The sequence below is a fragment of the Lontra canadensis genome, unplaced genomic scaffold (assembly GCF_010015895.1).
Source record: "Lontra canadensis isolate GAN:19392208 unplaced genomic scaffold, GSC_riverotter_1.0 scaffold121, whole genome shotgun sequence".
Taxonomy (NCBI): domain Eukaryota; kingdom Metazoa; phylum Chordata; class Mammalia; order Carnivora; family Mustelidae; genus Lontra; species Lontra canadensis.
The window spans coordinates 594,571-610,318 of record NW_022631115.1 but is presented as its reverse complement, the minus strand read 5'-3'; the positions used below and the strand labels follow the sequence as shown (position 1 = coordinate 610,318).

Genomic DNA, 15,748 nt, shown 5'->3' with positions numbered 1-15,748 from the left:
GCAGGTATGAACACTGCATTTTCCTGCCAGAGAGGACTATATTTTGCTCTGCAGAGAGGGAGAAGTACTGGCTCTTCTCTTTGATCACGTTCTACTCTAAGTGGAGCTATGGGATGGGCTACACAACTTCCTGTGTACTCTGGTTTGATTCCGTGGGCAGTCAAGCTGAAGGTTCTGTTCAGTAGTGGATTTAAACAGGTGAGTTTCCCTACCTGTGCAGGGCCATTATACAGTCCCCAAGATGGGCAAGTTTCTTGTTTGAGAACCATATTAAGCAGAACTATGTACCAAAATCTGTGGCCTAATGAGCCTGACTCTTTGGGTGGATAGGGCTACCCATCAGGTGCTCTGCTCAAGTGCTGCTGTAATCACAGTTGCAGGATGGACTATGCAGATTCCTGGGAGCTCTGGTTAGGTTTCCTGGTCAGCTATGGTTAGGCTGGAGGCTATATTCAGCAACACTGGTGCTATAAATTTGCTTCCTTTTTTGCTTGGAAGTGCAGAACAGGCCCTTAGGGCTTGCAAGGCTCTTTGTTTAAGAGACCAAATGAGGCAGAATGGTGCTTCAAGCTCTCTGGTCAGATGGGGTCACCATATTGCCTCAACAGGACTGCTGATCTGGCTTTCCATTCAAGTGCCAATTTAGTAGGAGTTGCACAGTTGGCTTCAGAGACCCCCAGGAACTCTGGTTAAGTTTTTTGATTGGCAGGGTTGGAGGCTGTATTCAGCAGTAGGTGGGGCTACTAATTAGCTTCCCTGCCTGGGCGGGGGACACACAAAAAATACCAAAGCAGGCAAGGCTCTTTTTCGGGAAGCAAATTAGGCAGAACTGTGCGGCAGTTGGGGCCACTGGCTTGGCTCGGTAAACAGGAAGGACTTTCTGCTTGTGTGGCCTTTCTGTGCAAGTACTGCTGGGTTAAGCAGCTTCCCAGGTACTCCAGTCAAGTTTCATGGTCAGGTAGGATAGGACCAAGAGTGACACTCAGAAATAGGTGGAACTATGAATTAGCTTTCCTCCGTAGGCAGAGTGCCTTGTTGTTTGGGGTCTAACATGCAAACCTGCACCTTGCTGACTTTCCTAGTCAGACTGGGCCACTGTGTTGGTTCTGACGATAAGCCAAACCACTGGTTAGAATTTCTACTTGGGCACTGCTATGAGTAGGAACTCAGTCTGCCAAGATCTGAGTGTTGGTTGCTATAAGCCCGACCCCCCCACACCACCTCTCTGTCACAGTCTAATCCCCAATCATTAAGCCCTGCTGCAGGTTCCTTTGTTATCCCTATGAGATGAGACCCAAGTGGGCTTCCTGATTTGCAAACCCCAACACTAGGGTAACTAGATATCCATCTTGGGCTCTTTTTTTCCTACTGGAAAAACTTCAGACTTGGGGCCCTCTTGTTGTGGTACTGTCCCATCCTGTGGTAGGGACCTTGCAGTCATACAGTAGCTGCTTCTTTTTCTCTTCTTATGTGATCCATCTGAGTCTCTGTGGTGTTTCAGGCTCACCCCTGTGTTCTAAGATTTTCTCAATGGTGTCTTGTCTGTGAATAGTAGTTGGTTTCATTTTGTTTATTTGTTTTTGTTTTTGTTTCTGTTTTGTAAGGGAGACTGAAGTCAAGAATGACCTATGTTACCGTCTTGATGATGTCACTCCTCCTTACAGTTTATTACATGACTGATTTTTGAATATGAAACAAATGTTGCATTTGGAGGGTAAACCTTCTATGGTACAATGATCCTTTTTATATATTCTTAGATTTGCTAACATTTTATTAAGAATTTTAGTGTCTAAATTCAAGTGGGATATTGGTTTGTAATTTTCTTTTTTATAATGTCTTTGTCAGGTTTTGATATTGGGTCTATAAAATAAGTTGGACATGTTCCCTTCTTTTTTCCTTGAAAAAAAGGTTATGTAAGATCCTTCTTATTTCTTAAGTGAATATTTGATAGAATTCACCAGTGAGATTTTATATGGGCCTCTAGTTTTCCTTTTGGGAAGATTTTGGATAATGCATGTAATTTCTTTGGTTGATATGGGGCAATTTAAATTTTCTATTTCTTTTTATGTCAATTTTATTAAATTGTATTTTTCAGTATATTTTTCCATTTCATTTAAGTTGTCAAATTGTTCACATAAAATTGCTCACATTATTCTTTTTTTTTTTTTTTTTTTAATTACTGGCAGTATCTATAGTGGGAATCCCTTTTTCACTCCTGATATTGGTGACTTGTGTTCTCTGTTTTTTCTTGATCAGTCTCGCTAGAGGTTTGTCAATTCTGTTGATCTTCTCAAAGGACCAGCTTTTGACTTGTTAATTTTCCTTGACAACTGTGTTCTGAAATTTAATTGATTTCTGGTCTCATCTTTAGTATTTTCTTCTTTCAGCTTACTTTTGACTGACTTTGCTCTTCTTTTTTTAGTTTCTTAAGGTGGAAACTTTGATGTTTGATTTTATACTTTTTCCCCTAATAAAAACATTTAAAGCTACATGCACCCCTCTAAGCTCTGCTTTGGCTACATACTGCAAATTTTGATATGTAGTATTTACATTATCATTTAGTTTAAAATATTTTCTAATTCTTTGGGGCTCCTGGGTGGCTCAGTTGGTTGACTGTCTGACTCTTGGTTTTGGCTTAGATCATGATCTCAGGGTCATGGGATCAAGCCCCATGTCAGGCCTGCTCTCAGTGGAGAGTCTGCTTGAGATTCTTTCCCCTCCCTCTTCCCACCTCCCAGCTTGCACATGTGCTCTCTCTAAAATAAATAAATAAATAAAATATCTTCTAATATTCATATGATTTCATTTGACCTTGAAATAGTTATAAGTGCTTTGTTTAATTTCCAAATAGGTGAGTTTTTTTGTCTCTCTTATTATTGATTTCTAAATTAATTCCACAATGGCCACAAAACACACTGTGTATAGTTTTAGCTTTTTAAAATTTGTTGAAACTTGTTTCACAGTTTAGCATATGGTCTGTTTTAGTAAATATACTGTGTGTACTTAAATCCTGTATAGTATGCAGTTCTTAAATGTAATGCTTATAAATTTCAATTAGATAAAGGTGGTTGATAGTATTTTTCAGAACTCTATGTCTTTATTGATTTTTCTTTTTTCTTTTTTTTTTTTTGGTCTATTCCATCAGCTGCCTAGATATGTAAGGATTTCAAAATCTCTTACTTTGATTGTGGAATTGTCTATTTTTCTCTTTAATTCTGTCTATTTTTACTTACCGTATTTTGAACTTTGTTACTAGGCATATACACGTCAATAATTGCTAGGTCTTCCTGATTAAATGTCCTTTTTATCATTATACATCAAAATAGTGTATGATAGCATATAGTGAAAATACTAATAGATATTATATTTTTGCTTTAAACACTCATACATATTTGAAAGAACTTAAGAGACAAAAAGTCACTTTATACTTAGTATTTCTGATGCTCATTATTTGTTTGTAAAGACCCTAATTTTCCTCTGATATCCTTTACCTTTAGCTGAAAACTTTCCTTTAAGCAATTCTTGTAGTTTAGGTCTGCCTTTGATGAATTCTCTTAGTTTTCTTCTATTTGAAGATACCTTTATTTTACTGTGTTTCCTGAAGAATATTTTCTGTGGATATAGAATTCTGGGTAGATTCCCCCTTCCTCCTCAGCAGTATCTTGTTTCTAAAAGAATGATTACTCGGGCGCCTGGGTGGCTCAGTGGTTAAAGCCTCTGCCTTCGGCTCAGGTCATGATCCCAGGGTCCTGGGATCGAGCCTCACATCGGGCTCTCTGCTTGGCAGGGAGCCTGCCTCCTCCTCCTCTCTCTCTGCCTGCCTCTCTGCCTACTTGTGATCTGTCTGTCAAATAAATAAAAATCTATAAAAAAAAAAATTTAAAAGAATGATTACTCAAATTGTTGTTCCCCTGTATGTATTCTGTCTTATTCTTTGGTTTCAGAATTTTTTTTAACATAGGCTCTTAGCAGTTTGATTATGATGTATTTAGGTATAGCTTCCTTTGAAGTTACCTGCTCAAGGTTCACTGAGCTTCTCAAATCTGTACCTTTATGTCATTAAATTTGGGGAATTTTCTGTATTTTCAAGTATTTTTTGCCCCAATTTTTCTGTCTTTGTGAGGTGCCCATTATACATATATTGGACTTTTTGATGTTGTCCCACACACGTCCTTGAAGCTCTGTTCATTTTTATTCAATCTTTTTTTCTCTTTATTCTTCAGATTAGATCATTTCTGTTGGCCTATCTTCAAGGTCACTGTAATTTTCCTCTTAATTCCTCTTTAAGTTTATGTAGTGAATTTTTTATTAATTAGTATGTTTTTTCAGTTGTAAAATTTCCATTTGGCTTTTTTAATATTTACTTTTTTCTACTGAGATAGTTGCCTTTCCATTATTTAATGTTATTTTTTTGACCTCTTAGAGCATCGTTAATAAGCTGTTTGGGGTGCCTGGGTGGCTCAGTTGGTTAAGATTTACATCTTAAATTACATTTAAATCTTCTTGATTTACATCTCAGTTCAGGACTCAGACCTTTCCTTCACTGTTTCCAGTCAGTCCTGCACTCTTGTTTTCACTCAGATCATGATCTCAGGGTTGTGCGATCAAGCCTACATTAGGTTCCACACTCACTGTGGAGTCTTCTTGTCCTTTTCTCTCCCCCTCTACCACTCCCCACCTCACCCTGCTCACTCACTTGCTTTCTTTCTAAAATAAATAAGTAAAATCTTTTTAAAAATAGCTGCTTTAAGGTTCTCTATGATCATTCCAGCATATGGGTTATGTAAGAGTTGAATCTGTTGACTGTCTTTTCTACCCAGAATGGATACATTTTCCTGGTTCTTTGTATATCAGGTATATATTCAGGTATATCTTAGAAATTGTTAATATTATCTTATGTAGACTCTGAGCTTTATTATAATTCTCAGGAATTATTGCTTTAGCAAGCAGTCAGTCTAGTTAGATTTGGACAGTGGACTCTGTCTTGCCTTCTTGATTTACATCTCAGTTCAGGACTCAAGCCTTTCCTTCATTGTTTCCAGTCAGTCCTGCACATGCATATTTCAGGAGGCAGGCTGAAACTCGTGTGGCTTCATAAACAGAATTAGAGAGCCTCTTCTCTTGCTCTCCCCCTTCCAGGATTCCCACTACAACCTTTGGTCTGCCTAGCTTCCCTTCTAGCTTTCTCTGGGCACAATACTTCAGGGTTCCTGTCTGAATCTTAGTCACTCTGGCTACCATGCCTCTTATCAGCCATGGTTATCCTCATGGAAAAACTGGAAAAAGAAAGAGAAAACAAAAACTTCATCCTAATGCAGTACTTATCCCACCTTTGGCCTCTTTGCATGTAACAGTCTGCCATCTTGTATTCACTCAGCAATCTTTGGTGGTGATATTTGGTATTTTATCCAGAGTGTTAGTTATCAGCAGAAGGATGGGCTCTAGGGCTCTAGGGCTCTAGAAGATGTTTCGCTTCCTGGCTCTGTCCTCCCCAGTCTTGATACAAGAATATGTCCTACACTGTAACACTTCTCTGCCTTTGTTTAGTTTGTTTCTTCTATCTAGAACTTCCTTATCTTCTCTACTACTTGAAATTAAATGCATTTTTTAAAGCCCAGGAAACAGTCTTATCACCTTGTGAACACTAATCCACCTCCCCTTGTTGCCCCCTGATTCCTGTTTCTCTGAGCTCAGGGAACTTTACTCATACTGTAACATTTATGTTTCAACGTATGTTTCATAATTATTTCCTCAAATATTTATTAAGTACCTATCTTATGCCACTTTTGCTTATTTATTCTATTAACTAAAAACAGTGAAAGCTTAAAAAACAGTAGCACCTGTTGGGAGGGAGGGGGCACTCGTGTGTTGGGTAGGGGGCTAGGAACACAGACGCAGATAGATGACTAGAAAGGCTTGTATTTGGGAAATAACAACAACAAAACAAAAGAAAGAGGTGTATGGGACATGCTGGTTTATCTGGCCACAGTGTTTCTAAGAAAATGGAGATTAGTCACTGGATGGACAAAAACTTCGTTGATATTGATCAGGGGTGGATTTTATACTTAAGGTCCTTGTCAGTGGTACTGGCATGAAAATAATGAAAATGAAATCACTAGAACAGTCAGATATGTAAATTATAATACAAATACAAATAATTTTATAGCAATACAGCCTTTTCATATCCCCAGTCATTATAACCTGTTTGCTGCTTTACATGTTTTACCTTTGGGGTAGGACCTTAGATTAGGAGACATGAAAAGACCCAACATAGGGCATGTCACCCATTCATTAAGAGAGAACATTGTGCATTTAAATGGTTTATTTTGTGGAGGTGTAGGCAATAAATGATACCTGGAAAAATATCTTTTTTTTAAGATTTTATTTATTTATTATTATTTATTTGACACAGAGAGAAATCTCAAGTAGGCAGAGAGGCAGGGGGAAGCAGGCTCCCCACTGAGCAGAGAGCCCAATATGGGACTTGATCCCAGGACCCTGAGACCATGACCTGAGTGGAAGGTAGAGGCTTAACCCACTGAACCACCCAGGCACCCCAGAAAAATATCTTTTAAAGAGTTGGTTAATTAAAAATGGCTATTGAATCTGGTACTTAGAGTACACACTTAACAGTCTAAAAAATGAGCAAAAATTTTTTTATTTACTTTTAGAGAAAGAGTGCATGAGCAGGTGGGAGAGGGCCAGAGGGAGAGGGAAAGAGAGAGTCTCAACAGACTCCCCACTCAGTGCAGAGCCTGACACAGGGCTCGATCACACAACCCTGAGATCATGACCTGATCTAAAATCAAGTGTCAGATTCTCAACTGACTAAGCCACCCAGGTACCCCCAGAAATGAGCAAAAATTTAATAATTGTAGAATTTCTGTCTGTAAATGCCATCCAGTAGCTTCCCATATATAAAAGATTTATTTCATAAGTCTCTGCCATTAATTTTCATTTTTCATTGTTTTGTGTAGATGTTTCTTTCTCAGCAAAATAGAGGAGAAACTTACTCTTCCTCCAGGTGATCATAGTATGTCCATGGATGGTGATAAAGATTCTAGTGATAAGATGGAAGTGCAGGAGCAGGGAGAAGAAGTCTGTTCCCTGATTAAGAACTGTATATTCTCCATGAAAATGAAGATGGTAGAAAGTGCAGGAAAGCAGGTGAGTACTTACATTTGTGTTCCTCTATTGTAGCACAATAATTTTCTTAAATTAGCTGTTTTTTAATAGCTCTTTTTGGGAAAGAACCCAAATACATGGAGACTAAACAGCATCCTTCTAAAGAATGAATGGGTCAACCAGGAAATTAAAGAAGATTTGAAAAAATTCATGGAAACAAATGATGAAAACACAACGGTTCAAAATCTGTGGGACACAGCAAAGGCAGTCCTAAGAGGAAAATATGTAGCCGTACAAGAAACAAGAAAGGTCTCAAGTACACAACCTAACCCTACACCTAAAGGAGCTGGAGGAAGAACAAGAAAGAAACCCTAAACCCAGCAGGAGAAGAGAAATCATAAAGATCAGAGCAGAAATCAATGAAATAGAAACCCAAAAAACAATAGAACAAATCAATGAAACTAGGAGCTGGTTCTTTGAAAGAATTAATAAGATTGATAAACCCCTGGCCAGACTTATCAAAAAGAAAAGAGAAAAGGACTCAAATAAATAAAATCATGCATGAAAGAGGAGAGATCACAACAAACACCAAAGAAATACAAACAATTATAAGAACATACTATGAGCAACTCTACGCAAACAAATTTGACAATCTGGAAGAAATGGATGCATCCCTAGAGACATATAAACTACCACAACTGAACCAGGAAGAAATAGGAAACCTGAACAGACCCATTACCAGTAAGGAGATTGAAATAGTCATCAAAAATCTCCAAACAAACAAAAGCCCAGGGCCAGATGGCTTCCCAGGGGAATTCTACCAAACATTTAAAGAAGAACTAATTCCTATTCTCCTGAAACTGTTCCAAAAAATAGAAATGGAAGGAAAACTTCCAAACTCATTTTATGAGGCCAGCATCACCTTGATCCCAAAACCAGACAAGGATCCCATCAAAAAAGAGAACTACAGACCAATATCCTTGATGAACACAGATGCAAAAATTATCACCAAAATACTAGCCAATAGGATTCAACAGTACATTAAAAGGATTATTTACCACGACCAAGTGGGATTTAGTCCAGGGCTGCAAGATTGGTTCAACATCCGCAAATCAATCAATGTGATACAACACATTAATAAAAGAAAGAACGAGAACCATATGATACTCTCAATGGAGAAAAACTGGAAGCTTTTCCGCTAAGGTCAGGAACATGGTAGGGATGTCCATTATCACCACTGCTATTCAACATAGTACTAGAAGTCCTAGCCTCAGCAATCAGACAACAAAAAGAAATTAAAGGCATCCAAATCAGCAAAGAAGAAGTCAAACTATCACTCTTCGCAGATGATATACTATATGTGGAAAACCCAAAAGACTCCACTCCAAAACTGCTAGAACTTGTACAGGAATTCAGTAAAGTGTCAGGATGTAAAATCATTGCACAGAAATCAGTTACATTTCTCTACACCAACAACAAGACAGAAGAAAGAGAAATTAAGGAGTCAATCCCATTTACAATTGCACCCAAAACCATGAGATACCTAGGAATAAACCTAACCAAAGATGCTAAGAAACTATACTCCGAAAACTATAAAGTACTCATGAAAGAAATTGAGGAAGACACAAAGAAATGGAAAAATGTTCCATGCTCCTGGATTGGAAGAACAAATATTGTGAAAATGTCTATGCTACCTAAAGCAATATACACATTTAATGCAATCCCTATCAAAATCCCACCCATTTTTTTCCAAAGAAATGGAACAAATAATCCTAAAATTTATAGGGAACTAGAAAAGACCTCGAATAGCCAAAGGAATATTGAAAAAGAAAGCCAAATTTGGTGGCATCACAATTCCGGACTTCAAGCTCTATAACAAAGCTGTCATTATCAAGATAGCATGGTACTGGCACAAAACAGACACATAGATCAATGGAACAGAATAAAGAGCCCAGAAATAGACCCTCAACTTTATGGTCAGTTAATCTTCGACAAAGCAGGAAAGAATGTCCAATGGAAAAAAGACAGCCTCTTCAATAAATGGTGTTGGGAAAATTGGATGGCCACATGCAGAAAAATGAAATTGGACCATTTCCTTACACCACACACGAAAATACACTCAAAATCGATGAAGGACCTCAATGTAAGAAAGGAATCCATCAAAATCCTTGAGGAGAACACAGGCAGCAACCTCTTCGACCTCAACTGCAGCAACATCTTCCTAGGAACATCGCCAAAGGCAAGGGAAGCAAGGGTAAAAATGAACTATTGGGATTTCATCAAGATCAAAAGCTTTTGCACAGCAAAGGAAACAGTTAACAAAACCAAAAGACAACTGACAGAATGGGAGAAAATATTTGCAAACGACATATCAGATAAAGGGCTAGTGTCTAAAATCTATGAAGAATTTATCAAACTCAACACCCAAAGAACAAATAATCCAATCAAGAAATGGGCAGAAGACACGAACAGACATTTCTGCAAAGAAGACATCCAGATGGCCAACAGACACATGAAAAAGTGCTCCATATCCCTCGGCATCAGGGAAATACAAATCAAAACCACAATGAGATAGTACCTCACACCAGTCAGAATGGCTAAAATTAACAAATCAGGAAATGACAGATGCTGGCGAGGAATCGGAGAGAGGGGAACCCTCCTACACTGTTGGTGGAAATGCAAGCTGGTGCAACCACTCTGGAAAAGTGTGGAGGTTCCTCAAAAAACTGAAAATAGAGCTACCTTATGACCCAGCAATTGCACTACCGGGTATTTACCGTAAAGATACAAGTGTAGTGACCCGAAGGGTTACATTCACCTGAATGTTTATAGCAGCAATGTCCACAATAGCCAAACTATGGAAAGAACCTAGATGTCCATCAACAGATGAATGGATAAAGAAGATGTGGTATATATACACAATGGAATACTATGCAGCCATCAAAAGAAATGAAATCTTGCCACTTGCAACGACGTGGATGGAACTAGAGGGTATCATGCTTAGTGAAATAAGTCAATTGGAGAAAGACAACTATCATATGATCTCTCTAATATGAGGAAGTAGAGATGCAATGTGGGGATTTAGGGGGGTGGGAGAAGAATAAATGAAACAAGATGGTATCGGGAGGGAGACAAACCATAAGTGACTCTTAATCTCCTAAAACAAACTGAGGGTTGCTGGGTGAGGGGGTAGTGAGAGGGGGGTGGGGTTATGGACATTGGGGAGGGTATGTGCTATGGTGAGTGCTGTGAAGTGTGTAAACCTGGCGATTCACAGACCTGTACCCCTGGGATAAAAATACATTATATGTTTATTAAAAAAATTTTTAAATTTAAAAAAAAAAGACTCAGGAATAACCCTGGGCATTTGGTTTCCTGAGTAGAGTGACAGGTGAACTTGAATGCCTACTTAATGGCTGTTCTTTGTGTAGGAAGCCCTGAGATAGAGGTGACCAGATAAATAAACAGGTTTTTTTTTTTTAAGATTTTATTTATTTATTTGAGAGAGAGCACAAGAACGGGGGGAGGCAGAGGGAGAGGGAAAAGCAATCTCTCCACTGAGCAGGGAGCCCAATGTAGGACTCAATCCCAGGACCCTGGGATTATGACCTGAGCCGAAGACAGAACCTTAACCTACTGAGCCACCCAGGTGCCCCGGATTAACAGTTTTAAAACAGTGTTCTGATTGTAGTGAGAGAAATGATTGGAGGAAGGGCAAAGGGTTGTCCAACCTCTATATTACTCCAGGTAATTGATAAGGGCAGCCAATCTAGGTTAGAGTCTGGGAAGTGGAGATGAGTGGACAAGTTCAAGAAAAAGGAAGCATGGATGAGACACTGTGACTGGTTCTGTTCAGGAAGAGAAAGTAGGATCCCCAGGCTTCTCTGCCTGTATAGCTGAGTGTATGGGAATGCAGGAAGAATGGCAGTTTGTGGGGTGCATTCAGTTGAAGACATATTGCATGTGTGAGGCCTTTAAGACAAGCAAGTTATGATTTCTGTTTGCTAATTTGTACATAAGAAATCTAAAGTTCTGGAGAAAAAGAGCTGTGCTTGCAATAGAGGTCTGAAGGTGATTGGCACATGGGCTATCACTGAAGCCACAGGAGTGGATAAGGTGACCAGGACCAGTCACCAAAACAGACCTACAGTTTTGGGAGGAACAAAGGGAAAGGTGTCCACAAAGGAGCTGAAACTAGATGGTGACGTTAGAGGATGACCAAGAGGCTGAGCCCAGAGGGATGGCCAGAAATCATCAGTGCCTGTTACCCAGGAGAACAAAGGCATGCAGAAACTGAAGTGCCCTTGCATTGAGAGGAGGCTTGTGCTGACTTCAGTGAGAACGATTTCACCGGAGCAGAAGTCAGATCAGAGTGGGTAGAAGAACAGATAAGGATGGATATACAGGGGCAATGAGCACAGCCTGCTTCTAAGGAAGCCATGATGAGGAAAAGCAGGTGGGCTCAGGGAAGAGTTTGGATTTTTAGGAAAAAGGAGACTGGGGATTTTAAAGCTTAATGGTAGGGAGAGAATGGACATACAGAGAGAGATCATTAGTGAGATAGGATTTCTTGTGGAGTTGAAAGGGAAAGGATTCAAGCAAAGGTGAATGGAAGAACTCTGTTCTCTCTGGGGAGTAGGCCCTCTGCAGAGGCTGAGCTGAAGAGATCTGAGAATAGTGGGGGAGTAGTGGGTTATTCTGAGCTGTGGTGGAGGGGCTGGCGAGCCATGGAAGAACTGTCAGTGCGGTCTCTGGTGAGTCTGTGAGTATAGGAGCAGAAAGGCCATGCACTTCGATGTACCCAGGAGTATGGTTTTTCCAGTTGGGTGTAATACAGGGACAAAGGCTGGTGACCTGAGAGTATTGCAAAGAGAGTGGTGGGAAAAGCTGGCTGACTTAATTGCACACGGAAGGAAGTGGAAGCAGGAAGAAGGCAGGTAAAGTTACCAGAGGTTTTAAGGTTATAAAGCAAACATAGCAAGAATTTGGTGGGTAGAGTAGGTTTGTGGTCAAAATGGTGTGACTTGAGTTTAGGAATTTGGTGGTAAGGAAGTTCTGAGTAGTGATGAGGATTACAGTGTAGCTAAGAAGCTGCACCCAACAATGTCAGGGGCGGTGTTGGGAAGCTACTATTCCGGCTCTTGTGATTACTGTCTAGCAAGAGAATAAGAGCTGCACTTCAACCCAAAACAGCATAAGATGAGTGAAGAAAAGAGAGGTCACCATGCTAGGAGAGCCCCAAGAAGAAGAGACCTGCCTGGTAGGAAGGCTTGCTAAAGAAGGAGGCATTCAGATGGGGCTTTATGGAAATGGTAGGGTTTTCACTTTCAGAAGAGGAAAAAGGTGCTATAGATACAAGATATATTCCAGCAAAATCATGGAGGTGAGAAGCTGGGAATTGCAATCTGCTCTGGACATGTTGGCTCAGTTGGAAGCTGTATGGAAGATTGTCTGCTGAGGGAAAAAGCAGAGAGACTATGAAGTCTCAAACTAGGAAAGTTGTGGTAGGAATGCAAACAATGTGAAAGATGCTCTAGAAGTGAAGTAAGAAGTCCAGAGATAGTAAGTATTATGGAGAGGATGCAGCTGAGGATGGCTCAGATTTTTAGCCTACATAGTTGAAAGGATAGTAAAGAACAAGACATGGGTTTGATGAAAACGTCTTTTGAAACTTGGTAAAGAAGAATTAAAAGACATCCATATAACAACCAAACAAATAAAAAATAGATAAGTTATACATCAAAATTTAGAAATTCCTGTGCCTCAAAGAACACACTCAAAAAAGTGATGAGACAACCCATACACATGTGAGAAAATAATTGGGAAATCATGTATCTGATAAAGGTCTACTATCCAGAACACATAAAGAACTCTTTATAACTGAACAACAAAAACTCAATCCAACTTAAAAAATGGGCTAAGGGGCACCTGGGTGGCTCAGTGGTTTAAGCCTCTGCCTTCGGCTCATAGTCTCAGGGTCCTGGGATCAAGCCCCGCGTCGGGCTCTCTGCTTAGCAGGGAGTCTGCTTCCCCCTCTCTCTGCCTGCCTCTCTGCCTACTTGTGATTTCCGTCAAATAAATAAATAAAAAATCTTAAAAAAAAATGGGCTAAGAATTCTAAATAGACATTTCTCCAAAGCAGATATACAGATGGTTAACAAGCACGTGAAAAGATGTTCAACATTATTAGTTATTAGGAAAATGCAAATTGAAACCACACAAGATACCACTTCACACCCGCTGTAATCAAAGAGACTGCTCAGACAAATATTGGTGAAGATGTGGAGAAATTGGAACCCTCATACATTGATAATGGGAATGTAAAATGGTACAGATGCTGTGGAGAACAGTCTGACATTTCCTCAAAAAGTTAAACATAGGGGCGCCTGGGTGGCTCAGTGGGTTAAAGCCTCTGCCTTCGGCTCGGGTCATGATCCCAGGGTCTTGGGATCGAGCCCCGCATCGGGCTCTCTGCTCAGCAGGGAGCCTGCTTCCCCTCCTCTCTCTCTGCCTGCCTCTGTCTGCTTGTGAGCTCTCTCTCTGTCAAATAAATAAATAAAATCTTAAAAAAAAAAAAAAAAAAAGTTAAACATAGAGTTACCATGTGATCCACCATTTCAACTCGTAGGTATATGGGAGAAGTGAAAGTGTATGTCCACACAGAAATTTGTACGTAGATATTTACAGCAGTATTATTCAAAATAGCCAAAAGGTGGAGGCAACCCCAAAAGCTATCAATAGATGAATGGATAAATAAAATGTGTTCTATCCATGCAACAGAATATTGTTCAGCCGTGTGAAGGAATAAAGTGTGAATACATGCTGTAAATTGGGCAAACCTAGAAAAGACTATGCTAAGTGAAAGAAGACAGATAAAAATCACCACGTTTCTGATTTCATTGATAGGAGATGTCCAGAATCGGCAAATCCATAGAGATAGAAAGTAGTTTAGTGTTTGCCCATGGCTGGAGGGAATGGGGAGCAAATTGTTTCTTTTTGAATTGATCAGATGTTCTGGAACTAGATAGTAGTGATGGTTGCCCAACTTTGTAAATTTACTAAAAGATAGAACTGTATATACTTGAAATGTGAATGCTTTCCCCATGATAAATAAAAAGACATGTGTCTCTCTCTGTCAAATAAATAAAATCTTTTTTAAAAATACATTTACACAATTTAAGCTGAGGAGATGGATTTACTGCTTTCAGGTGAGTTGTGTCATGCAAAAAGGGAAGAAGGCCAGTTAAAAATTTCTGTCAAATGTTTTATTTTTATTTCTAAGTGATCACCTGTGTGTTATCTTACCACTTTCTTTCTTCTATAGCACAATTTCTCACTTGCCATGAAACTACTGAAGGAGCTTCATAGAGAGTCAAAAGCAAGAGATGACTGGCAGGTGCAATGGGTGCAGAGCTACTGCCGGCTCAGCCATAGCCGGAGCCAGGGCCAGACCTGCCCTGAGCAGATTCTCACAGCGCTGAAAACAGTCTCCTTGTTGGGTACCTGACTATTCTTTTCTATAGAAATAAGTTCAGTGGCGCTATTTTATATTATGTTTCTTTGTCTTTTAAAACTTATTTTGCTGCTTTATCTGACATTTGGGAATTAACTTTTGTAATAATTTTATTAAATATTTGGAGCCAAGGTACTTTGCATCCTAATAATGCTATGGAATGTGGTTCTTGGAGATTTTATTTCTTTATTGATCAAGTAAAATTTAAATTAAAATTTTTTCTGTAATATTTATGCAAATTATGGGTCTCATAGTTTAATTATTTTGAAAACCTTGTTTACTTACAAGAATTGCCTTTTAAAAAATTGAATATGAAACATCTTTTTCCTCCTCAGCTTTTCTTTTCTTTTTTTTTCTTTTTTTTTTTTTAACATAGACTTCAAAACTGAGGGGAGAAAAAGAATTCACTATGTGAGTTTTGGGTTCACTCCACCTGTTTTGCTGCCCTCTGTCCCGGGGTATATAGCAGCAGTATTATTGACCATTCTGACAACCATATTCCCAAGTTGGACTCTTCAGTAAGACAGGCAATTATATCAGACTATTAGTCTCAGTAAAAATGCAAATAGGAGAAGCACGCTCTCCATTATTTATCAGGAGCAGAAAATCATCCTTATGTTTGCTTAAATATTTTTAGGGGTTTTGGGTGGGAGGAATGGAGGAGAGGAGAAGGAGTTGGCTGATACTAAGATAACATTAGTACTCCTAATATTAGGGGCGCCTGGGTGGCTCAGTGGGTTAAAGCCTCTGTCTTTGTTTCAGGTCATGATCCCAGGGTTCTGGGATCAAGCCCCACATCGGGCTCTCTGCTCAGCAGGGAGCCTGCTTCCTCCTCTCTTTCTGCCTGCCTCTCTGCCTACTTGTGATCTCTGTCAAATAAATAAATAAAATCTTTAAAAAAATACTAATCCTACAGTTTTAGTAGTCATCATATGGCTGTAGTTTTTAACTGTCTTGTGAAATAGTAGGGCCAGTAGTTTTGAACATGTATCTGAGGGTAATCTGGCAGGGAATTTTCACGGATTGATGAGCAGGGTAGAATGGTTGATTGGACTTGCTGAGTGACATCCCCTTCTCTTTGTGCCCTTCTTGTACCCTCTGCAAGCTGCA

At 39.4% G+C, this 15,748-nt stretch overlaps 1 protein-coding gene across 7 annotated transcripts in view; it reads left to right on the top strand.

Annotated features, from left to right (window-relative positions):
• PRKDC (protein kinase, DNA-activated, catalytic subunit) overlaps window positions 1–15,748 on the top strand; it is a 229,284-nt gene that overhangs the window by 190,008 nt on the left and 23,528 nt on the right. For all 7 annotated transcript variants that reach the window (XM_032841194.1, XM_032841195.1, XM_032841198.1 and 4 more), the window contains 2 exons: window positions 6,978–7,167; window positions 14,450–14,624. In XM_032841194.1, the coding sequence (XP_032697085.1) occupies window positions 6,978–7,167; window positions 14,450–14,624 (365 nt within the window). The remainder of the gene's footprint in view (window positions 1–6,977; window positions 7,168–14,449; window positions 14,625–15,748) is intronic.